At 54.3% G+C, this 17,843-nt stretch overlaps 1 protein-coding gene across 3 annotated transcripts in view; it reads left to right on the top strand.

Moving 5' to 3' along the window:
* The window catches only part of ADGRG1 (adhesion G protein-coupled receptor G1), a 44,902-nt gene extending 28,675 nt beyond the window's left edge, over window positions 1-16,227 (top strand). For all 3 annotated transcript variants that reach the window (XM_065925407.1, XM_065925408.1, XM_065925406.1), the window contains 13 exons: window positions 2,182-2,275; window positions 2,829-3,251; window positions 4,840-4,972; window positions 5,467-5,614; window positions 6,240-6,371; window positions 6,697-6,813; window positions 7,033-7,078; window positions 7,338-7,441; window positions 8,201-8,319; window positions 10,400-10,668; window positions 11,946-12,054; window positions 13,093-13,361; window positions 14,749-16,227. In XM_065925407.1, the coding sequence (XP_065781479.1) occupies window positions 2,188-2,275; window positions 2,829-3,251; window positions 4,840-4,972; window positions 5,467-5,614; window positions 6,240-6,371; window positions 6,697-6,813; window positions 7,033-7,078; window positions 7,338-7,441; window positions 8,201-8,319; window positions 10,400-10,668; window positions 11,946-12,054; window positions 13,093-13,361; window positions 14,749-14,879 (2,088 nt within the window). In that variant the 5' untranslated portion in view covers window positions 2,182-2,187 and the 3' untranslated portion in view covers window positions 14,880-16,227. The remainder of the gene's footprint in view (window positions 1-2,181; window positions 2,276-2,828; window positions 3,252-4,839; window positions 4,973-5,466; window positions 5,615-6,239; window positions 6,372-6,696; window positions 6,814-7,032; window positions 7,079-7,337; window positions 7,442-8,200; window positions 8,320-10,399; window positions 10,669-11,945; window positions 12,055-13,092; window positions 13,362-14,748) is intronic.
* The last annotated feature ends 1,616 nt before the right edge of the window (window positions 16,228-17,843 follow it).

Below are 17,843 nucleotides of genomic sequence, written 5' to 3' on the forward strand. Positions count from 1 at the left end.
TGGCAAATGACTGCATCTGTCACCACAGACATATGCAGCTCCCCACAGGATGAGGGTGTCTGTTCGTGATTCCCAGCACCCAGCTCAGTCACTGGGCCAGATGGCCGTGGGGTGGGCCAAGCCACCCGGCATCTCTCTGTAAGTACCAGGCACGCAGGTTCCCTGCCAGGCACTACAGTGCTGATCAGGCAGGGAAAGCCCTTGGCCTCTGGAACAATTAAATGGGCAAGTCATTTAATTCCTTGGATCTCAGGTTCCCTATCTGTGAAATGGGTCAAATGGTAGGGCCTATTTCACAGAGTTGGAATGAAGATTAGCATAGAGGTGGGGGTGAGGAAGCTGGGTTAGCACAGGCTGGCAGATAGTGGGTACTCAGCTAACAGAGGCTGGAGGAGTGACCCATTCTACTCCAGGAGAGGGCTGAGGGGAGCTGGATCCTCCCCAGCTTGGGCCATACTGTTTGTCTCTGCCAGACTGGGACGGCCCTCTGCCTTTCCAGTTGCCTTGGGAACTGGCTCCCCCTGGTGGCCATACCAGGAAGTGCCTTTCTCCCCCATCCCCTGTAGAGGGCGCTGTGACCGCACTGATCCTTCACTCCAATTCCCCCTGCGGCCCTGTGGCCCAGTAACCTCTGTCAACACCCAGGGCCTGTGCACAGCGATGGATCAGGAGCTCCGTGTGGAGGAGGGATGCATCGTCCTGTACCTCCCAGAGCTGGCTAACAGGAGACCTTGGCTGGAGGCGGGAACCAAAGGAGTCCAGGACTGACTGTATAGGGCGTTGAGGAAGACTTCCGTAAGGAGATGTCCTCTGAGCTGGGTCTTAAGGGATGATCATGGTGAGATTCCTGGAGGAGAACCCTGAGAGCACCCTTTTTCTTGTGTCTTCTGAAGGTCTGGAGGGGGCAGGGTGGGGTGGTTCCTGGTGATGCTATGGAGCTTCCCCCCACAAATTCTAACCTGATTACCCCATCACTGCTGGGTTGGAAGAGAGGTACTATTATTAGTCCTGTTTTCTCTGACTTACACAGGGTTATGCAACAAGCGAGAGTTGGAGCTGGGACTTGAATTCAGTCACTGCCTTTTCTTTTAATTAAAAAAATTTTATTTTAAAATTTATTTTATTGAAGAATAGTTGATTTACAACATTGTGTTAATTACTGCTTATAGCAAAGTGATTCAGTTATATAATACATATATATTCTTTTTCATGTTCTTTTCCATTATGGTTGATCACAGGATATTGAATATATTTCCCCATGCTATACACTAGGACCTTGGTTTTTATCCATTCTGTATGCAATAGTTTGTATCTTCTAACCCCAAACTCCCAATCTATCCCTCCCCCACCCCCTACCTCTTGGCCATCACAAGTCTGTTCTCTATGTCTGTGAGTCTGTTTCTGTCTTCTAGATGTGTTCATTGGTGTCATATTTTAGCTTTCACATATAACTGATATCATACTATATTTGACTTTCCGTGACTTGCTTCACGTAGTGTGATAATCTTTAGGTCCATTCACGTTTCTGCAAGTAGCATTATTTCATCCTTTTTTATGGCCAAGTAGGATTTCATTGCATATGTGTAAACATCTTTATTCATTCTTCTGTTGATGGACATGTTGGTTGTTTCCATGTTTTGGCTATTGTGAATGTTGCTGCTATGAACCTATGGGTATGTGTATCTTTTTGAATTATAGTTTTGTCCAGGTATATGCCCAGGAATGGGATTACTGGATAATATGACAACTCTATTTTTAATTTTCTGAGGAACTTCCACGCTGTTCTTCATAGTGGCTGCACCATTTTACATTGCCCCCAACAGTGTAGGAGGGTTCCCTTTTCTTCACCCCTTCTCTAGCATTTGCTATTTGTAGGCTTCTTAATGATGGCCATTCTGACCAGTGAGAGATGATACCTCATTGTAGTTTTGATTTCCATTTTTCTAGTAATTAGTGATGCGGAACATCTTTTCACATGCCTATTGGTCATCTGCGTGTCTTCTTTCGGCCACTGCCTCCTGATTCTCCACTCCTGGCAGCTCTGGGGGAGGTCCACAGGCTGTTGCCAACGTGCCTCCCTGCCTCGCATCCCATGTCCATACTACCCTGGTTTGTCCCTCTGTGGGACTGGTAGTCACCCTGGGGGTCAGGACCTCAGCTAACACTGCTGGCTTCTTTCAGGCGGTGATGTCTCGGGTGCCTTGGGGGAGGAAGATGACTGCCCAAGTGCTGCTGCAGATGCCGCTGTTCCTGCTGGGTCTCCTCCTCCTTCCAGGTAGGTTTTCCTGGAGGTGCCCTGGGACTTCTGTTAAAATGCCATCCTTGTGTTAAGGACCAGCACATCCACTAACCGCTTTGGGCAGGCACAGGCCTGCAAATACAGCTTAGCAAGTAGGCGGTACCTTGGAGAAAAGATTAAGGCTCCTCTTCTTTCTGTCAAATGCAGCCCCCCAGTACACAGCTTGGGGTGCATTTTGGCCCCACTCATCTTTGCAGCCAGAGAACCCTTGTGCAGTGCACAACCTGTACTACCACTGTCTGTAGCAGTCATGGCCTTGTGAAGTATTTTATTGCTATTTAAAATATTATTTTGCCTTTGAAATTTTTTTTCTTTCTTTCTTTCTTTCCTTTTTTTCTTCTGATTTTGAGTTTGTTCTTTACCTATTTTGAAGCCAACCATCTTGGAGCGGGGTAGATTCATATTTTTGGAGACCCTTTGAAGTATAGGTCCTTGGAATGTGAGTGGGTCCCAGGCACTGGGCTCCTGTGTTCTGGGCCCAGGGCCTGCCTCCAGCCCAGAGTCCCATCTGCAGTCTCTGCCCCCTCAGGTGTCCGCGGCGGGGGCCCCCGGGAAGACTTCCGCTTCTGCGGCCAGCGGAACCAGACACATAACAGCAGCCTCCATTATAAGCAGGCGTCCCAGCTCCACATCTCCATCAGGAACTCTGAGGAGGCCCTCATCATCCATGCCCCCTTCCCTGGAGTCCACCTGGCTTCTTGGCCATTCCCTCAGCCCAGGGGCCTCTACCACTTCTGCCTCTACTGGAACCGCCACGCGGGGAAATTGCATCTTCGCTATGGCAAGAAAGACTTCGTGTTGAGTGACCAAGCCCCTGACCTCCTGTGTTTCCGGCATCAGGAGGAGACCCTGGCCCGGGGGCCCCCGCTGTTTGCCACCTCTGTCAGCTCCTGGTGGAGCCCCCAGAACACGAGTCTGCCCAGCGCGGCCAGCTTCATCTTCTCCTTCCACAGTAAGGCGACTTCCAGGCAGAAGGAAGGACTTGGCCCAAGGCCTGGAAATGGGGAAGGCAAAATGCACAGGGGCTGGGAAGGGGGGGTTAAAGCGGTCTGGGCTGCATGTCAGGTCATGGAGTTGGGGGGCTCTGTTCACAGGCAGTGGGGACTCAGGGAAGGTGTCTGAGGAGTGGAAGGAGTGTCAGGCAAGGTGTGTTTGTGGGAAGACAGGGGTGAGGGAGAAGGGTGAAGTCCCGTCCCGCAGCTGCAGCGTAGGTCCAGGTAAAGCAAGACGAGAGATGAACAGGGTGGGAGCAGAGAGAATGGAGAGATGGGACTAGAGGTATGGAGCCGGAGGAAAAATTCTGCTTCATCAGCCTCATCTAGACTGCTTATCCCCATTTCACAGAGGAGAAACTGAGGCTCAGACAGGCCCAAAGTTGCAAGAGTAATGAGTAAGAGAGGGAGTCAGATTTGAACCCAGGAGCTGATTGGCATGGGGCCACAGGACAGGAAGAGAGGTCAAAAGTCAGGAAGCGGCAAGGCTGGAGGCCGACACTGAGGTCTGCAGACTGAGTCTTCTGGCTGAGATGTGACAGGTGTGGCCGGACCACTGCCTTCTATTCAGTGCGGGGTAGAGGCAGGGAGCAGGGGCTGGCCAGAAGGAGCTGGAGGCTTTACTTCGGGTTCAGGATTTCCCTGATTCTGGTTCCTTTCAGGCAGCTCCAGTTTGGGGTAGGGCTTCCAAGGGAGGGGGCACAGGGCTTTGAATATGTTAGCATCTCCAGGCCCATGGAAATGCTACGGGGTGGGGGGGTGGTGGTAGGGAGAGGGATGGAGGAGGCAGAACTGGGGCAGGTGGGGGCGGGTAGATGGGGGTCCCTGTTCCCAGGCCTGGATTCTTCCCCAACCTGGGAGGGTTTAGGGCAAAGTCAGGAACAGCTGTAAATTGGCCTCCTGAAGAGGAGATCTGGCCTGGTCTTACTTGGTCTGTAGAGAGTTTTTGAAAAACATGAGCCAGGGTTTTCAAAAGACTGAAAAATCAGGCTTTCTGCCTTAAAACTTCAGATGTGACCACAGGGCCTGCCTTATTTGATGGTATAGGGCCTGCTCCCTCCCCCTATGTCCCTATTTCCATCTGCCTACTTCATCAGAGTTCCATCTAACCCCTGGAGATGCCTGAGTCTGCGGCCCTTGGGGGCAGGGTAGCCCGGGGAAGGCCCTGGAGCCACCACAGAAGCCCCCCACCCCCCAGCTCCTCCTGAAGGAGGCCTGGCTGGTCCTGAGGAACTGGCCCTCCCAGCCGTCTCTGTGTGGTCAGAAGGATGCCTGGGGTAGGGGTAGGGGTGGTCTAGCCCACCCTGTTGGGGCTGGAGTTGCTGCGGGCTCTGTATGACAGAGCCCCATCTGGCTGGCTACATCTCTGAGTCACCTGGGGGAGTCAACCCCACTACTTGGAGCCTCAGTTTCCTGTTCTGTAAAATGGGGACAGAAGCTGTCAGAGTCACAGGGGGAGTAATTGAGAGTGTGATGAGCGTGGCCTGAGTTGAATGAGTGGAACCCCATTCAACAGCCTTTGGTGGTTCTGTCTGTCCCTCTCCCCAGATCCCCCTCACAAGGCCTCCCACAATGCCTCGGTGAACATATGTGAGCTGAAAAGGGACCTCCAGCGGCTCAGCCAGTTTCTGAAGCATCCCGGGAAGACCTCAAGGAGGCCCCCCTTCACCCCCATGGGCCAGTAAGTGTGGGTCCGTAGCATGTGAGGGGTGAGGAGGAGGCTCCCCCAGACCTCCCCTTGGTCTCCATCTCGATTCAGTCCCACAGGCCAAGACCCCTCACCTGCCTGTATCAGAAAAAAAAAAAAGTCTCTCTTATTAGCACCTAAGCCCTCCTCTCCACCAATAAGGGGAAAGGATTGACCCATTTTACAGCTCAGCAGACTGAGGCCCAGAGATGGGTAGGGCTGCCCGGCGGCGCAAAGTAGGTCGGTCCAGGCAGAACTGGGCCCAGAACCTGGTGGCTGAGTCTGAGGCCCACTCCTTTCCTGTTGGCGCTGAGGCCCCGGTTTCCTCCGCATCACCCCCGCAGGTCATTCTCTCGGGCCCCACACTCTTTCCTGTGTATCAGCCTGAGTTGCCTCTCTGCTCACTCTGTCTTCCTGCCGGCTGGCCTATCTGGATCCCCCCTTCACTCCCAGCAAGTCATCCCCTCCTCTCTCCCCCCTGCTTCCAGGCAGCTGCAGAGCCTGGAGTCGAAGCTGGCCTCTGTGAACTTCACAGGGGACACTGTGTCCTTCGAGGAGGAGCGGGTCAATGCCACAGTGTGGAAGCTCCAGTCTGACTTCAATCCACGGGACCTGCACATCCACTCCCGGCGGGAGGTCAGGGGTCAGGATCGGTAGCCAGGGCAGGAAGCAGATGTGGAGGCTGCGAGTGCTCCCTCCCCCCACTCCTCACATGGCCCACCCCCACCCCCACCCCTGGCCTCTGGGAGCCAGATGAGTGCTGATGAGGAAGGCCTCAGGCCCAGAGAGTCAGGCCCAGACCTGGTAGCATTGAGGACCCTTCAGGTCACAGCAGTGGGGACAGAACAGGCAGGGACCTGGGCCCTGCACCAGGGGTCTTGGGACACATCCCTGTGGACCGACAACCAGTGCCAAAAGGCCCATGCCTTGATGGGCCTGGTTTCGGGGAGGGGTGGCCACCCCCCTACCCTCCATATCCTCCAGCACACCAGGGGGCCATAGGCAGGGTCAGTGTCTGACACCCAGACACCAGAATACCACATGATCCTCCCAGGCCCTTATCCCCTGGGAGGGGGATAAGGTTCCCTAGCCAGCCCCGGTGCCAAGGAAAGGAGGAGTGAGCGGGGTTGTTGTGAGTCTGGCTTCGTGAAGGAGGTGGGCTTAGAGATGGCAGCATGCAGGAAGGCGTGTGCTGGGGGGACATGGCAGGGTCCTGGAGGCCCTCTTCTGGCTGAGCCCCAGCGGGTCCTCTGGTCTGCAGGAGGAGCAGAGCGAGATCCTGGAGTACTCGGTGCTGCTGCCCGGCGTGCTCTTCCAGAAGAGCAAGGGCAAGAGGCAGGAAGCTGAGAAGAGACTCCTGTTGGTGGACTTCAGCAGCCAAGCTCTGTTCCAGGTAGGGGTGGTGGTCCTTGTGGCCTCCCTTGGGGAAAGCAGCTTCTGTCTGACAGAGAGAGGGAAGGTAGGCATGGAAGGTAGCCCTCTCCTCCAAGAGTCCATGTAAAGTCAGAAATCAGGTGGCAGTGTGCATGAGCTTTAGAGCTGGGAAAGGCCTAAATGCTGTCACTCTTACTATGGTGTAAATGACTACCTATGCAAGAATTGTTTCCAGAGGGATACTCAAAATCTGGGAGCAATGTACTGGGCAGAGACAAGAGTGTACTCTTCTTCTCAGTCCTGAGCCCCCTCCCTCCCCTCTCCTCCATACCCCACTTATCTAGGACAAGAATTCCAGCCAGGTCTTGGGAGAGAAGGTCTTGGGTATTGTTGTGCAGAACACCAAAGTAGCCAACCTCTCAAAGCCCGTGGTGCTCACCTTCCAGCACCAGCCACAGCCGGTGAGTGTGAGCCAAGCAACCCAGGGAAAAAGGGTCCCTGTTTGCCCATGTCCTCCTGTCCCTCCTCTTTTCTGAACTACTCGCCTTTAACAAACTGACTGGCTGAGGGCATTGGCCAGTCAGGTTGAAATAAGCTGGGGCCCTGGCACTGGCTCCTTCGGCCTGGCTGGAAAGGAGTAGACTGTCACAGGGCCCACCCCTTCTTTCTTGTCCCTACAGAAGAACGTGACTCTGCAATGTGTATTCTGGGTTGAAGACCTGACATGTGAGTGTGGAGGGGGCTCTGAGCTGGGCAGGTACCTGGAGGCAGGTAGTTGGGGTCCTAGAGGGTGGGGTAGATGGAGTTAATCAAAGAGGGCTTCCTGGAGGAAGGTGGCTTTGAAGAGGGAGTGATGGCAAGTTAGGGACCTGATGAGGGAAGCAAAAACTCAGAAGGGGGATGCAGTCATGCATTTGTGGGGTACCAGGGGTGACAGTGGGGGTGCTGAGCTTGATCTCAGAGCCTCATGCTGGCCTTTCCTCAGCGAGCAGTCCGGGGAGCTGGAGCGATGCGGGGTGTGAGACCATCAGGAAAGAGACACAGACATCCTGCCGCTGCAACCACCTGACCTACTTTGCAGTTCTGATGGTGCGTGACCCCCTCCTGCCCCTCTGCCGCCACTTCTCACATATATGTCGTTCATTCCTCACAACAAGCCTCAAGATGACTCCTGTTGTTGTCCCGTTTTATTGATAAGGAAACTGAGGCTCAGAGAGGTTAGGCAATTTACCCAAGGTCACACAGCTAGTAGTAAGTAAAAGGTCTTTGAAGTCCTTGCTCTGTATCCCCAAATTTGGGTGCCTGATACAAATGCAGGTTCCTGGTCCTAACCTAGGATTCTGATTCTACAGGGCTCGGGTGGGGGCAGGACTGTGTTTCTATAGAACCTTCCAGGGGATGCTGAGGCCCAGTGCAGGGGCCCTTGCGGTGGACTTCAGTGCCCACCCCCCGCCAAGATCTCTGTGTTCTACATTCATTCTCTCAGAATTTTAGGACCCAGCATCCGAGGGACCAGCATCTGAGGGACCAGAGTGGTCCTCTGGTGCTCTCTGGGTATTGGGAGCTCACTCACTCCCAGGAGACTTATTTCTGGGTTGAGTGTTCTAGAAACATATTTAGTGTCAGGACAGAAAAGGGGTTCTCTGGTGGAGGCCACTGGACCTTGGTGGGGACAGGGATCCATATGAGAATGTGGTGAAAAAATGTACTCATGGGACCACACTTTGCTCCGCTGGGGGGCAAGAGTGGCTCATAGATGCCCAAGGTCCTCCAGGGACTATGGGTTAGCCCTCCCTCTGGGCAAACCCTCAGCACGGAGGCCAACCCCGACCTGCCCTGTGGCTCCAGGTCGCCTCCGTGGAGGTGGACGCCGTCCACAAGCACTATCTGACCCTCCTCTCCTACGTGGGCTGCGTCATCTCCGCCCTGGCCTGCGTCCTCACCATGGCTGCCTACCTCTGCTCCAGGTAGGGTCTGGGGCTGGGAGGGAAGGGGGAAGGGACAGCCTCCATGCCCGGCCCCTGAGCAAGAACCCCACAATCAGGGAGACCCACCCTGGAGACTGGCCTGACTGACCCTGACGTGTGTGTGTGTGTGGTTTGTGGGAGCCCTGGGAGGTTCGGTCCGCTGACCTTTTTCCTCGGATTTATGATGTTTGGATAACATCGCACTGACAGTTTATATTAGCTGCCAATATTTAAAATTGGGCGAGTTGACATAAGAATCTAGATTCCTGTCTTTGAAGAACCAGATATGATTCCACTGGGGGCATATACTAATATGATGATGCTGGTGATGATAATGGTGAACAATTACATCAAGCTTCCCACATGCCACACCCTGTTCTTTTTTTTTTTTTTTTTGAGCATAAAGAATACATTCCTTTATTTTAAATATCCCATGTTTCCCTCTATTTTAAATGCATTTCAATACTTTTTTGCTTAAAGGCTACTCAAAGATTTGAAATTTTTTTAGTGCAATTTTTTTTTTGAAAAAATTTATTTATTTTAATTGGAGGCTAATTACTTTACAATATTGTAGTGGTTTTTGCCATACATTGACATGAATCAGCCATGGGCACACCCTGTTCTAAGTGCTTTATAGGCGTGAACTGGATTCATCCTCACAAGGGTCCTATGAAAGAGTCCTCAGAGAGGGTAAGTGACCTGACCGAGATCACACAGCATGGAAGTGGCAGAAGCAGGCAGGCTCCTGGTCCACAGGGCCCCAGTTACTGAGCTGTCTGGCAGTGGCCTCTGTGGACAGGCAGAGCCTCCAGGGTTCTCCCCAGCCCCCATGCCCTGGTGTCTGTTTTGAGGCCTGGCCTCCTAGCTCCATGGAGGAACCTGTCTCACTAGTCATTTGGGTGCCTGAGGAGAGAAGAGGTCACCTTTGGCAGAGTGAAGAAATACCTCCCCCACCCTCAGACAGGCTTGTGTGTGGGGTCTGGATTGTCAGAGCTAGGCTTTGCCTAAACTGAATCTACCTGCAGTTGGGGCCTACAGCCACTGGGGCAGAGGGGAGACAGCCTTGGCTCTGGAGTGACACCTGGAGTGTGCTCACTGTCCTCGTGGGGAGAAGGGGAGGGTGGAGCCGTGTGCAGGACGGTCACAGATGCACACATGGTGGGCTGCAGTCGGTGACGAAGAGAGACGGCTGGCAGGCTTAGTGGAGGGCCAGGAGTGGGGGCACAAGCCCCCCAGCCCACTGATCACAAAAGTGCCCCAGGACACAGAGACGGGAACCCTTCGGGACTGAGCATCTTATCTGTGCCGGGTGCTTTATATCAGTGTAACCCTCACCCCCCTCTTGAGCGGGGCCAGTTCTCCCACTTCACAGATGGGTAAACTGAGGGTGAAGGGGGTGGGGCCAGCCAGTAGTGGTGCCTTGTGTTAGGGGCAGGGCAGGCATGGAAATCCAGGATGGCAGATGTTCTTCTGTGCCCTCTGGGATGGGCAGTGGGTGGTGTCAGGCAGGCACATTGGGGGCAGAAAGGCTGATGGTGCCCTGGACCACATGGTATCTCGGATGGGGGCAGGGCCTGCACACACAGGCTTGCAGACTCAAGGACCCTGGCACACATAGCCTGTGCTCACAGATGTACAGTTGTACAGACAGACACAGACATGGAACGTGGGTGGCATGGATTCTCCAAAACAGCAAAAATCCAGTCTTTCCCTTCTGACTTTGGGAACATCTGGTTGATGGTCGTGTCTGTGTTGATTGGAGCATCTGTGCCTAGCTGAGACTGCTGTTAACTGCACACACAGTGCCCAAGCCTATGGATGCTGGGTACAGGGTAGATGCAGAGGGACAGGTGGGCAAGAGCCTGGCTGCAGCCACAAGAGTAGAATAGGAAGTGTGTGTGTGTGTGTGTGTGTGTGTGTGTAGTCTAGGAAGGCTGCCTGGAGGAAGAGGGGTGGGTGGGCCCTCCCTCCCACCTCCCTCCCACCTCCCTCCCACCTCCCTCCCACCTTCCTCCCACCACCCTGCTTTCCCACACTGGCCACCAGAGTGACCCTGTCTGCCCATCCCCGACCTATGCAGGAGGAAATCTAGGGATTACACCATCAAGGTACACATGAACCTGCTGCTGGCCATCTTCCTGCTGGACGTGAGCTTCCTGCTCAGTGAGCCGGTGGCCTTGTCAGGCTCTGAAGCTGCCTGCCGTGCCAGCGCCATCTTCCTGCACTTCTCTCTGCTCGCCTGCCTCTCCTGGATGGGCCTCGAGGGTTACAACCTCTACCGACTTGTGGTCGAGGTCTTCGGCACCTATGTCCCAGGCTACCTGCTCAAGCTGAGCATTGTGGGCTGGGGTAAGTTAGTGGAGGGGGTTTGTGGGTTCCCCCAGACCTGCCTCTCCCTCTTGGCTTTTGACAAAAGGTGGGCACTTCGGTCTACTTCTCTACCTACCCTTCTGATTATTCCCTCACTGCTTTCCTTCACTCACCCATCCTCAGGGGTTCTTTACCTTGGCTTGATCAAGGTCTTCTTTAGGAGGATGAGGTGATTGGAGTCCTGTCTCCAATAAAAGCTTACATATTCTCTTCATCTCTGTTTTACAAGTGGGGGTTGCAGACAGAGCCACCATGTACAGATGTGCAGGTTGTGCACTGCTCAAAGGCACCCAGTTGTGGATGTGTGGGGCTGTAATCCAGTCCTCACATAATTCGCCTAGGCTGGTGGTGGCCCAGTCTGTGGACCCCAATGAACCTCAGATAACAGATTCCCAATGGCTCTGGCATTTGATCTTAGCCAATAGCAACCCAATTCTCCTATGGCCCGACCTCTCTTTTGTCAGACCCAACGCCTAGGGGCCAACACCACAAATCCTTTTGATCATTGCATGGGCCCATCAACCTCCACATGTCCCTGATCCCAACTTGCTGCTCCTCCCATATTTTTCATTTGGTTCCTTCCTGGTTCATATCATTGATTTATATGAAATTCCCCCAGAGTTGGTTGTCAAAATCCAGGTGTTTAATGGTGGGCAACCCCTTCCAGGGAGCTCTCAGTCTCCATCTCACAGACAGAGTCAAGGCCCAGAATAGACATCCCTTTGGGGCATAACTCTAGATGTCCCCCATTGAACTGTCCTCCACCCCACCAATGTCTGCTTCTCCCATTTCTCCTGTGACATCCAGCCCCCCAGCAGGGACCTGCTGGCCCTTACCCAGGGCCTCCCACGATGGCGAGGGGGCAGGGGTTAGGTTAGGGGAGATAGGCCCCCCTTTGGGAAACCAGGAGCTTCCTTCATAGCTCAGTTGGTAAAAAATCTGCTTGCAATGCAGAAGACCCAGGTTCAATCCCTGGGTCAGGAAGTTCCCCTGGAGAAGGAAATGGCAATCCACTCCAGTATTCTTGCCTGGAGAATCCCATGGACAGAGGAGCCTGGTGGGCTACAGTCCATGGGGTCACAAGAGTTGGACACAAGGGAGGGTCCAAGCTTGGAGGACTTCCCCCAGGTGGAGCTGGCTGGGCTCTGGGAGCACGGGTCCTGGAGGGAATGTGAGAGGAGGCGGGCTCACCAGAGGGAAGGGGAGGGCAGACCTGGGAAGGTGGGAGACGGAGCTCCCTGCGTTATTGCCCACAGGCTTCCCCGTTTTCCTGGTGATGCTGGTGGCCCTGGTGGACGTGAACAACTACGGCCACATCATCCTGGCTGTGCACAAGACCCCTGAGAGTGTCATCTACCCTTCCATGTGAGTGACTTGTGCAGTGGAGGCAGGAGTGTGGGCCTCCTGGTGCAGAAGTTAAAGTAGCTTGGGCCCAGGTCACACTTACCAGGAGACTCTTGGGCGCCGGGTGCTGGAGGTACTGGCCTGGCCTTGGCTGGAGCTCTGGGCTAAGGGTGATGCTTCTCTCAGGGAGGGTGAGAACAGGCCTGGATCTGCCACTCACTTGCCAGATAACCTTGCACAGGTCCTGGCCCCTCTCTCCCCACGTGTGTGTAGGAGTCTGGGCTGGAGCAGATGAACCTTTAGCATGTTCCTTTGCTGCACACTTCTATCTCCCTCCCCATGGAAAGATAGAAAGACTGAGTCCCAGAGAAGGCAGGGATCCACACCACCCTGCTCAAAGGTACCCAACCAGGAGATGAATGGGGCTGAAATCCAGCCCTACTTTCAGCTAATTCACCCAGGCTGGTGGTGGCCTGGCCTGTGATTCTCTCTGAACCTAGAGTAGAATCCAGAGCTCCTGAGCCCTAGGCTAGGAAGGAATCCTTTCCATTCCTTCAGTGTTTCACAAATTTCAGTTTTTTGCACCATAATCTTGTGATTTCTGCCTTACTTTGTATCATCTGTATTATTATTGCTTAATTTTTTTCTTTAAATCTTCTGACTTGTTAAATGTATTTTTTTAAAGTCATATTACACGTAAATGGGAAATAAGTATTACTTGTCTTAAACAGTGAATAGTCATGAAAGCAAACCCAGGAACAAGAAAACCCTGCTACTAAATTCTTGATGAAAGCAGTGAGCCTAAGTCTGGCACTTTTTGAAAAGGGAGACTAGCAAGTGTTAAAAGTGTTAAAAACGTATTGGCACCAAACCGAGGCTTTCTCTTGACTATAGAGAAGGAATATAGGATAGTTGAAAGAAGAGCGACTTTTTGGCCCTTGGATCGGTGGTGTCTAAAGTAACTGCCCTGTCACTGGGCTCACCATGATGCTTGCCCACGGCCCAGGGAGCGCCACGAGAGCCCGGCCTTGCCCCGAGCCTGCGTACGCTTGCCCACAGGTGCTGGATCCGGGACTCCGTGATCAGCCATGTCACCAACCTGGGCCTGTTCAGCCTGGTGTTTCTGTTCAACACGGCCATGCTGGGCACCATGGTGGTGCAGATCCTGCGGCTGCGCCCACACGCCCAGAAGTGGCCCCACGTGCTGACCCTGCTGGGCCTCAGTCTGGTCCTCGGCCTGCCCTGGGCCATGGTCTTCTTCTCCTTTGCTTCTGGCACCTTCAAGCTTGTCGTCCTCTACTTCTTCAGCATCATCACCTCCTTCCAAGGTAGGTGTGGAGAAGACCCCAGACCCCGGCCCAGGAAGGGTGCCCAGGCCTAGAGAACAGGCCACGGACGAGATGACCCAGACAATTTGAAGCCTCCCCTTCTCTGGGCCTCAACCTTCCCGTTCGTAAAGTGGGGGCCTCTGGGCCACAGTGGATAAGTCTCTGTTTGTACAGTAGATACTGACAGGTACCTACTCTGTGTAGACTCTGTGTTAAGCCCTGGTGCTCCAGTTGTGAACTAGCCGGGCAAGAGCTTTGCTTCGCAGAGCTCATCTCTAGTAGGGAAGACCAAGTGTGGCCCTGAGGACCAAGGGCCACAGGCATCAAAGGGCATCTGGGAGAAGAAGGAAGTAATAGTGGGTAAGGTGATAGACAGTCTGAGCCTGCTGGGGGACACTCAGGGGAGGGAGGCCCCTCCGTTTAGGAGACATCCAAAGACAACAGAAGGATCCAGTCATGGATCCAGGGTGCCCTCCACTTCGCCTCCCTCACGCCTCACCCCCGTTGCACGGGGACCCCATGGAGGCCTCGCCTTCCCTGTTATCCTGCCCAAGTCCTGCTACCCAGCACGGTGAAAAACAAAGGTGGGTCTCTCTACCCATGGAGAGATCAAGGGTCGTGTTACTCCAAGGGTGTTTCTTGAACCAGCAGCATCAGGAGCTTGTTGCAGATGCCGCCTCTGGGCCGCCCCAGACCTGCTGAGTCAGAGTCTCCTTGTTACAGACGCCCAGGTGCACCTTACAGGCTGAGGAGGCCTGGTCTAGGACTGGAGTGCTCCAGGCAGAGGGAGAAGTGTGAGCAAAGGTCCTGAGGCTAGAAGTAGGGTGTGTGTTGGAGGAACCCTGAGGAGGAGCTGCGTAAGGGGTAGTGAGCTTGGGGGGAGACGGGGAGGAGGTGAGGGGGGAGGAGCAGAGGGGCTGGATTGTGGGGGCCTGGCTTGATGCCATGAGGGTCTGTTCCTGGTCTGCCTGCACCCTGCTTCCCCCACACCCCCAACATCACACACACACACCCCTTCGTTTTTCACCATGTTGGGTAGGGAGGAAGGCTTGGACAGGAAAACAGGGAAAGCAAGGTAGCTCCAGAGCCAGACCACTGCTGCTAGACTCCTGGCTCAGCCAAGCCTCTTATCCCCCCTGGGCCTCAGTCTCCCTGTTTGTAAAACAGAATAATAACAAGGCCTGGTCTCAAGGGACCTGGAGAGAATAAAGTGAGATGATACATAGAGCGTTGTCCAGTGCCTGGCGCAGAGTTGGTACTCCTGGGATCGAGTCAGTGTGGGGAGCCTGTGAGGGGGGTGTGGGCAGACATGGGTCAAAATGGAAGGGAGTGGTGTTGGGGGGGCTGCCCCCAGCCTCTGAGCCCTGTACCCCCTTGCTGCCCACAGGCTTCCTCATTTTCCTCTGGTACTGGTCCATGCGCCTGCAGGCCCGGGGTGGGCCTTCCCCTCTGAAGAGCAACTCAGACAGTGCCAGGCTCCCCATCAGCTCCGGCAGCACCTCGTCCAGCCGCATCTAGGCCGCCAGCGCCCCCCGCCGGTGTGAAGAAGCAGAGTCACCTGTCTCTCTTCACTGCTGCCTGCAGCTCCTACAGCCAGGCCCGGCCCTGGGTGGGCCAGCTGAAGACTTGAGAAGGCCCGAGGACCATGGAGGGATGGGGCTGTTGCCATGGCAGCCAGAAATTCCCAGGCTGGGCCGTCTGACTACTTGCCTCTTGGGTCCATCTCGGGGGGCCCAGGAGTGGAACTGAAGGCTGGTCTTAATGCACCACCACTGGACCGGCCCTTGTAGCTGGGGGTTGGGAGCCTGCAGGACTTGAACCTTGGAGGCTGGCGGCACCCTTGGTCCTGGGCTCCCGCCCAGGACAGAAATGTGCCATGGCTGCTCTGTCTCTGGTGATCACCACAAGGGTACTCTGTAGCCCCGATCATTTTAACCTAAGGATGGCATGCAGGGAAAATGGGTTGAGGCAGAGCTTTGAGCCAGACCCCTGGAGAAGCACAGCTTCCCTACCTCTGAGCCCAGGGCCCTACCCCTTTGTCAGCCTCCCCAGCCTTCCCTCTCCCCTTCCTGCGCCTCCCTTCCTCTGCTAGGACCTCCCTAGCCTTCCACTCACAGCCCCAGGGTCCCTGATTCCAACCCTGGACTTTGGGCAGTGGTTCCCAAGAGCCGCCTGGTGCCTGCTGTAAACCTTTATTTACCGTGTGGGCCTTTGACTGCCCCTACTACTCAGGCGTAGTAGAAACATTTCTGGGCTGAGCTAGGTCCATCTTTCCATCTGGGCCTCTCCAAAGCTGCATCACCCTTGCTCACCACTGCCAAGCCCACACCTCACAGGGGCCCACAGCTTCTCTCGAAGCCCTCTTGCCTCACAAACTATGGGACATCACAGTCCAAAATCGTTTCCACCGCAGCCCTCCAAAGACAGACTCGCCTCCGCTGATAATGCTGGCAGAGCCTGACGTGCCCCTTAGCGCCCCCTACAGGCAGTTCTTATCACACCACAGCCAGTCACAGTTAATTCTGTTGGACACGAATGGCCAGACCTGGTCGTTCCCCTCTGTGAGTTCTCAGTTTAGTGTGGAAACCATGCACAAACACAAGAACTCTTAGAGCTGCAGGCACAGGGTTGGGGGAACCATCACTCCTAGCTGGGATTCCAGGACGACTTCCTGCAGGAGAGCAACATTTGATCTGGCTCTCAGACTTAAAGATGGGGAGGATTTCCTTTGTAATTACCAGTGCATTTGTCTTTTGATATTAAAAAGAAGTTTGTGTTCATTGTAGAGAATTTGGAAGCTGTAGAAGGGTACACAGAAGAAAATAAAAGTTGTTGTCACCTAACCAACAAATGCAAACATTTGGGGGGGGGGAGGCATTTCCTCCTGAACTTTGCTCTGTGCTTCTGTTAAGAGTCACCGATGGGGGTGGAGCAGGGGTCACAATGGAGAAACAGGAACAAGAGAAGACGGCCATCTACTGGAAATGTTATCAGGGCAAGGGGCAGGAGAAATGGCAACTGGGTGTCAGCACTGGGGAGGCAGTGGCAAGTGGTGGGGTCAGTGGGGAACTGAAGGTTACAAGCCTCACGCTGAGGGTGCAGCTGCTACTCAGCTCGAGCCGATCACCACCTTGCAGGGATGAGGGCCCGTGTAGCCAGACCCCACCTGCCTTTTACAAGGAGAAATCCAGATTGTGCTGGTGTAAAATCCCCTGATTTAAAAAACTTGACTAGGGACTTCCCTGGTGGTCCAGTGGCTAAGACTCCACACTCCCAGTGTAGGGGGCTGGGGTTTGATCCCTGGTCGAGGAACTAGACCCCACGTGCCTCAACTAAAAAAATCCCGCATGCTGCTACTGAAGATGTCACTTGCCACAATGATCAAAGATCTCTCAACCTGCATGCAGCAACTAAGACTTGGAGCAGCCACATAATTAAATAAAAATAATAAATATGAAAAAAAACCCTTGGCTAATCCAAAATATTCGCTGGTCAAAGAAATCACATTTGAGGGCTGAATGCAGCCCTTGGCTGGTCACAGGACGTATGTAAACCAGTTTACTGACTGGTGTGTGGTGGGTGGGCTGCAGGAATAAGCTGATTGAACCTCTTTCCCATCACTGCCTTCTTCCTTGTCCCGTCAAGTCTCCCCTCTCTGTCCTGTGACACAGGTGAGGCAGGTCAAATAGCTTCTCATCCCCCTTCAGTTACCGGGAGGAGTCTTGTTTGATCACAGCTCTTTGTGTCTAAAAGTCCAGTGTAGCTCCAGCCCTGGTCCGCATCTGAGCTTTCCGTCCCCGCGATCTCCTCCCTCCTGTCCTGGCTGCTCCAGGAGGAACATGGGCTGGGGAAAGAGGCACAGCCTCCAGAGATGGACAGGAAGGGGGGCGAAGTGCCTTAGCAGCCAGGGATGGGCCGGCAGTGATGTGACAGGCTTGAATGTGGGATCTTTGGGGACCTGCCCAGATCCACTTCCATTGGCCCCTGCCTCTGCCCTTCTCCAAGTGGTGGGCTCCTCTTGTGCCCCAGCCCCTGAAGGCAGAGGACAGATGTCCTCCCCCACTCTGTTGTCCCGATTGCGCATCTGGGTGGGATGCAAAGAGATCAGGGCCATCTCCCCTCTTGGACCTCTCTGGGGGTCTCTCAGACTTCTGTTACTTGGCTAGACGTTAGGAAACATCTCCGGCCATCCTCAGGGAGGGCAGCAAGGCGGACCCAGCCCCTTCCCCCAGGCTGGTAGCACTACCCTCAAACAAGCTTTCCCACTTCAAAGGACTCTCTTAGCACCTAATGTCTGTCTCCGGGGCCAGCTCAGGTAGTGGGGACCAGGTTTCTGGTCGAGTCTCATCCTCTCGTGACAGCCCTGAACGGGCCATCTGACAGCTCCGTGGTGCTCCTTAACCCACACAGTTCTTATCACACACGTCTCTGGGCTGTGGGACTGTGGACAATAGGACCACTGGTCCCAGCAGGCTTGTCTCC

The sequence above is a fragment of the Muntiacus reevesi genome, chromosome 2 (assembly GCF_963930625.1).
Source record: "Muntiacus reevesi chromosome 2, mMunRee1.1, whole genome shotgun sequence".
NCBI classification, from domain to species: Eukaryota; Metazoa; Chordata; class Mammalia; order Artiodactyla; family Cervidae; genus Muntiacus; species Muntiacus reevesi.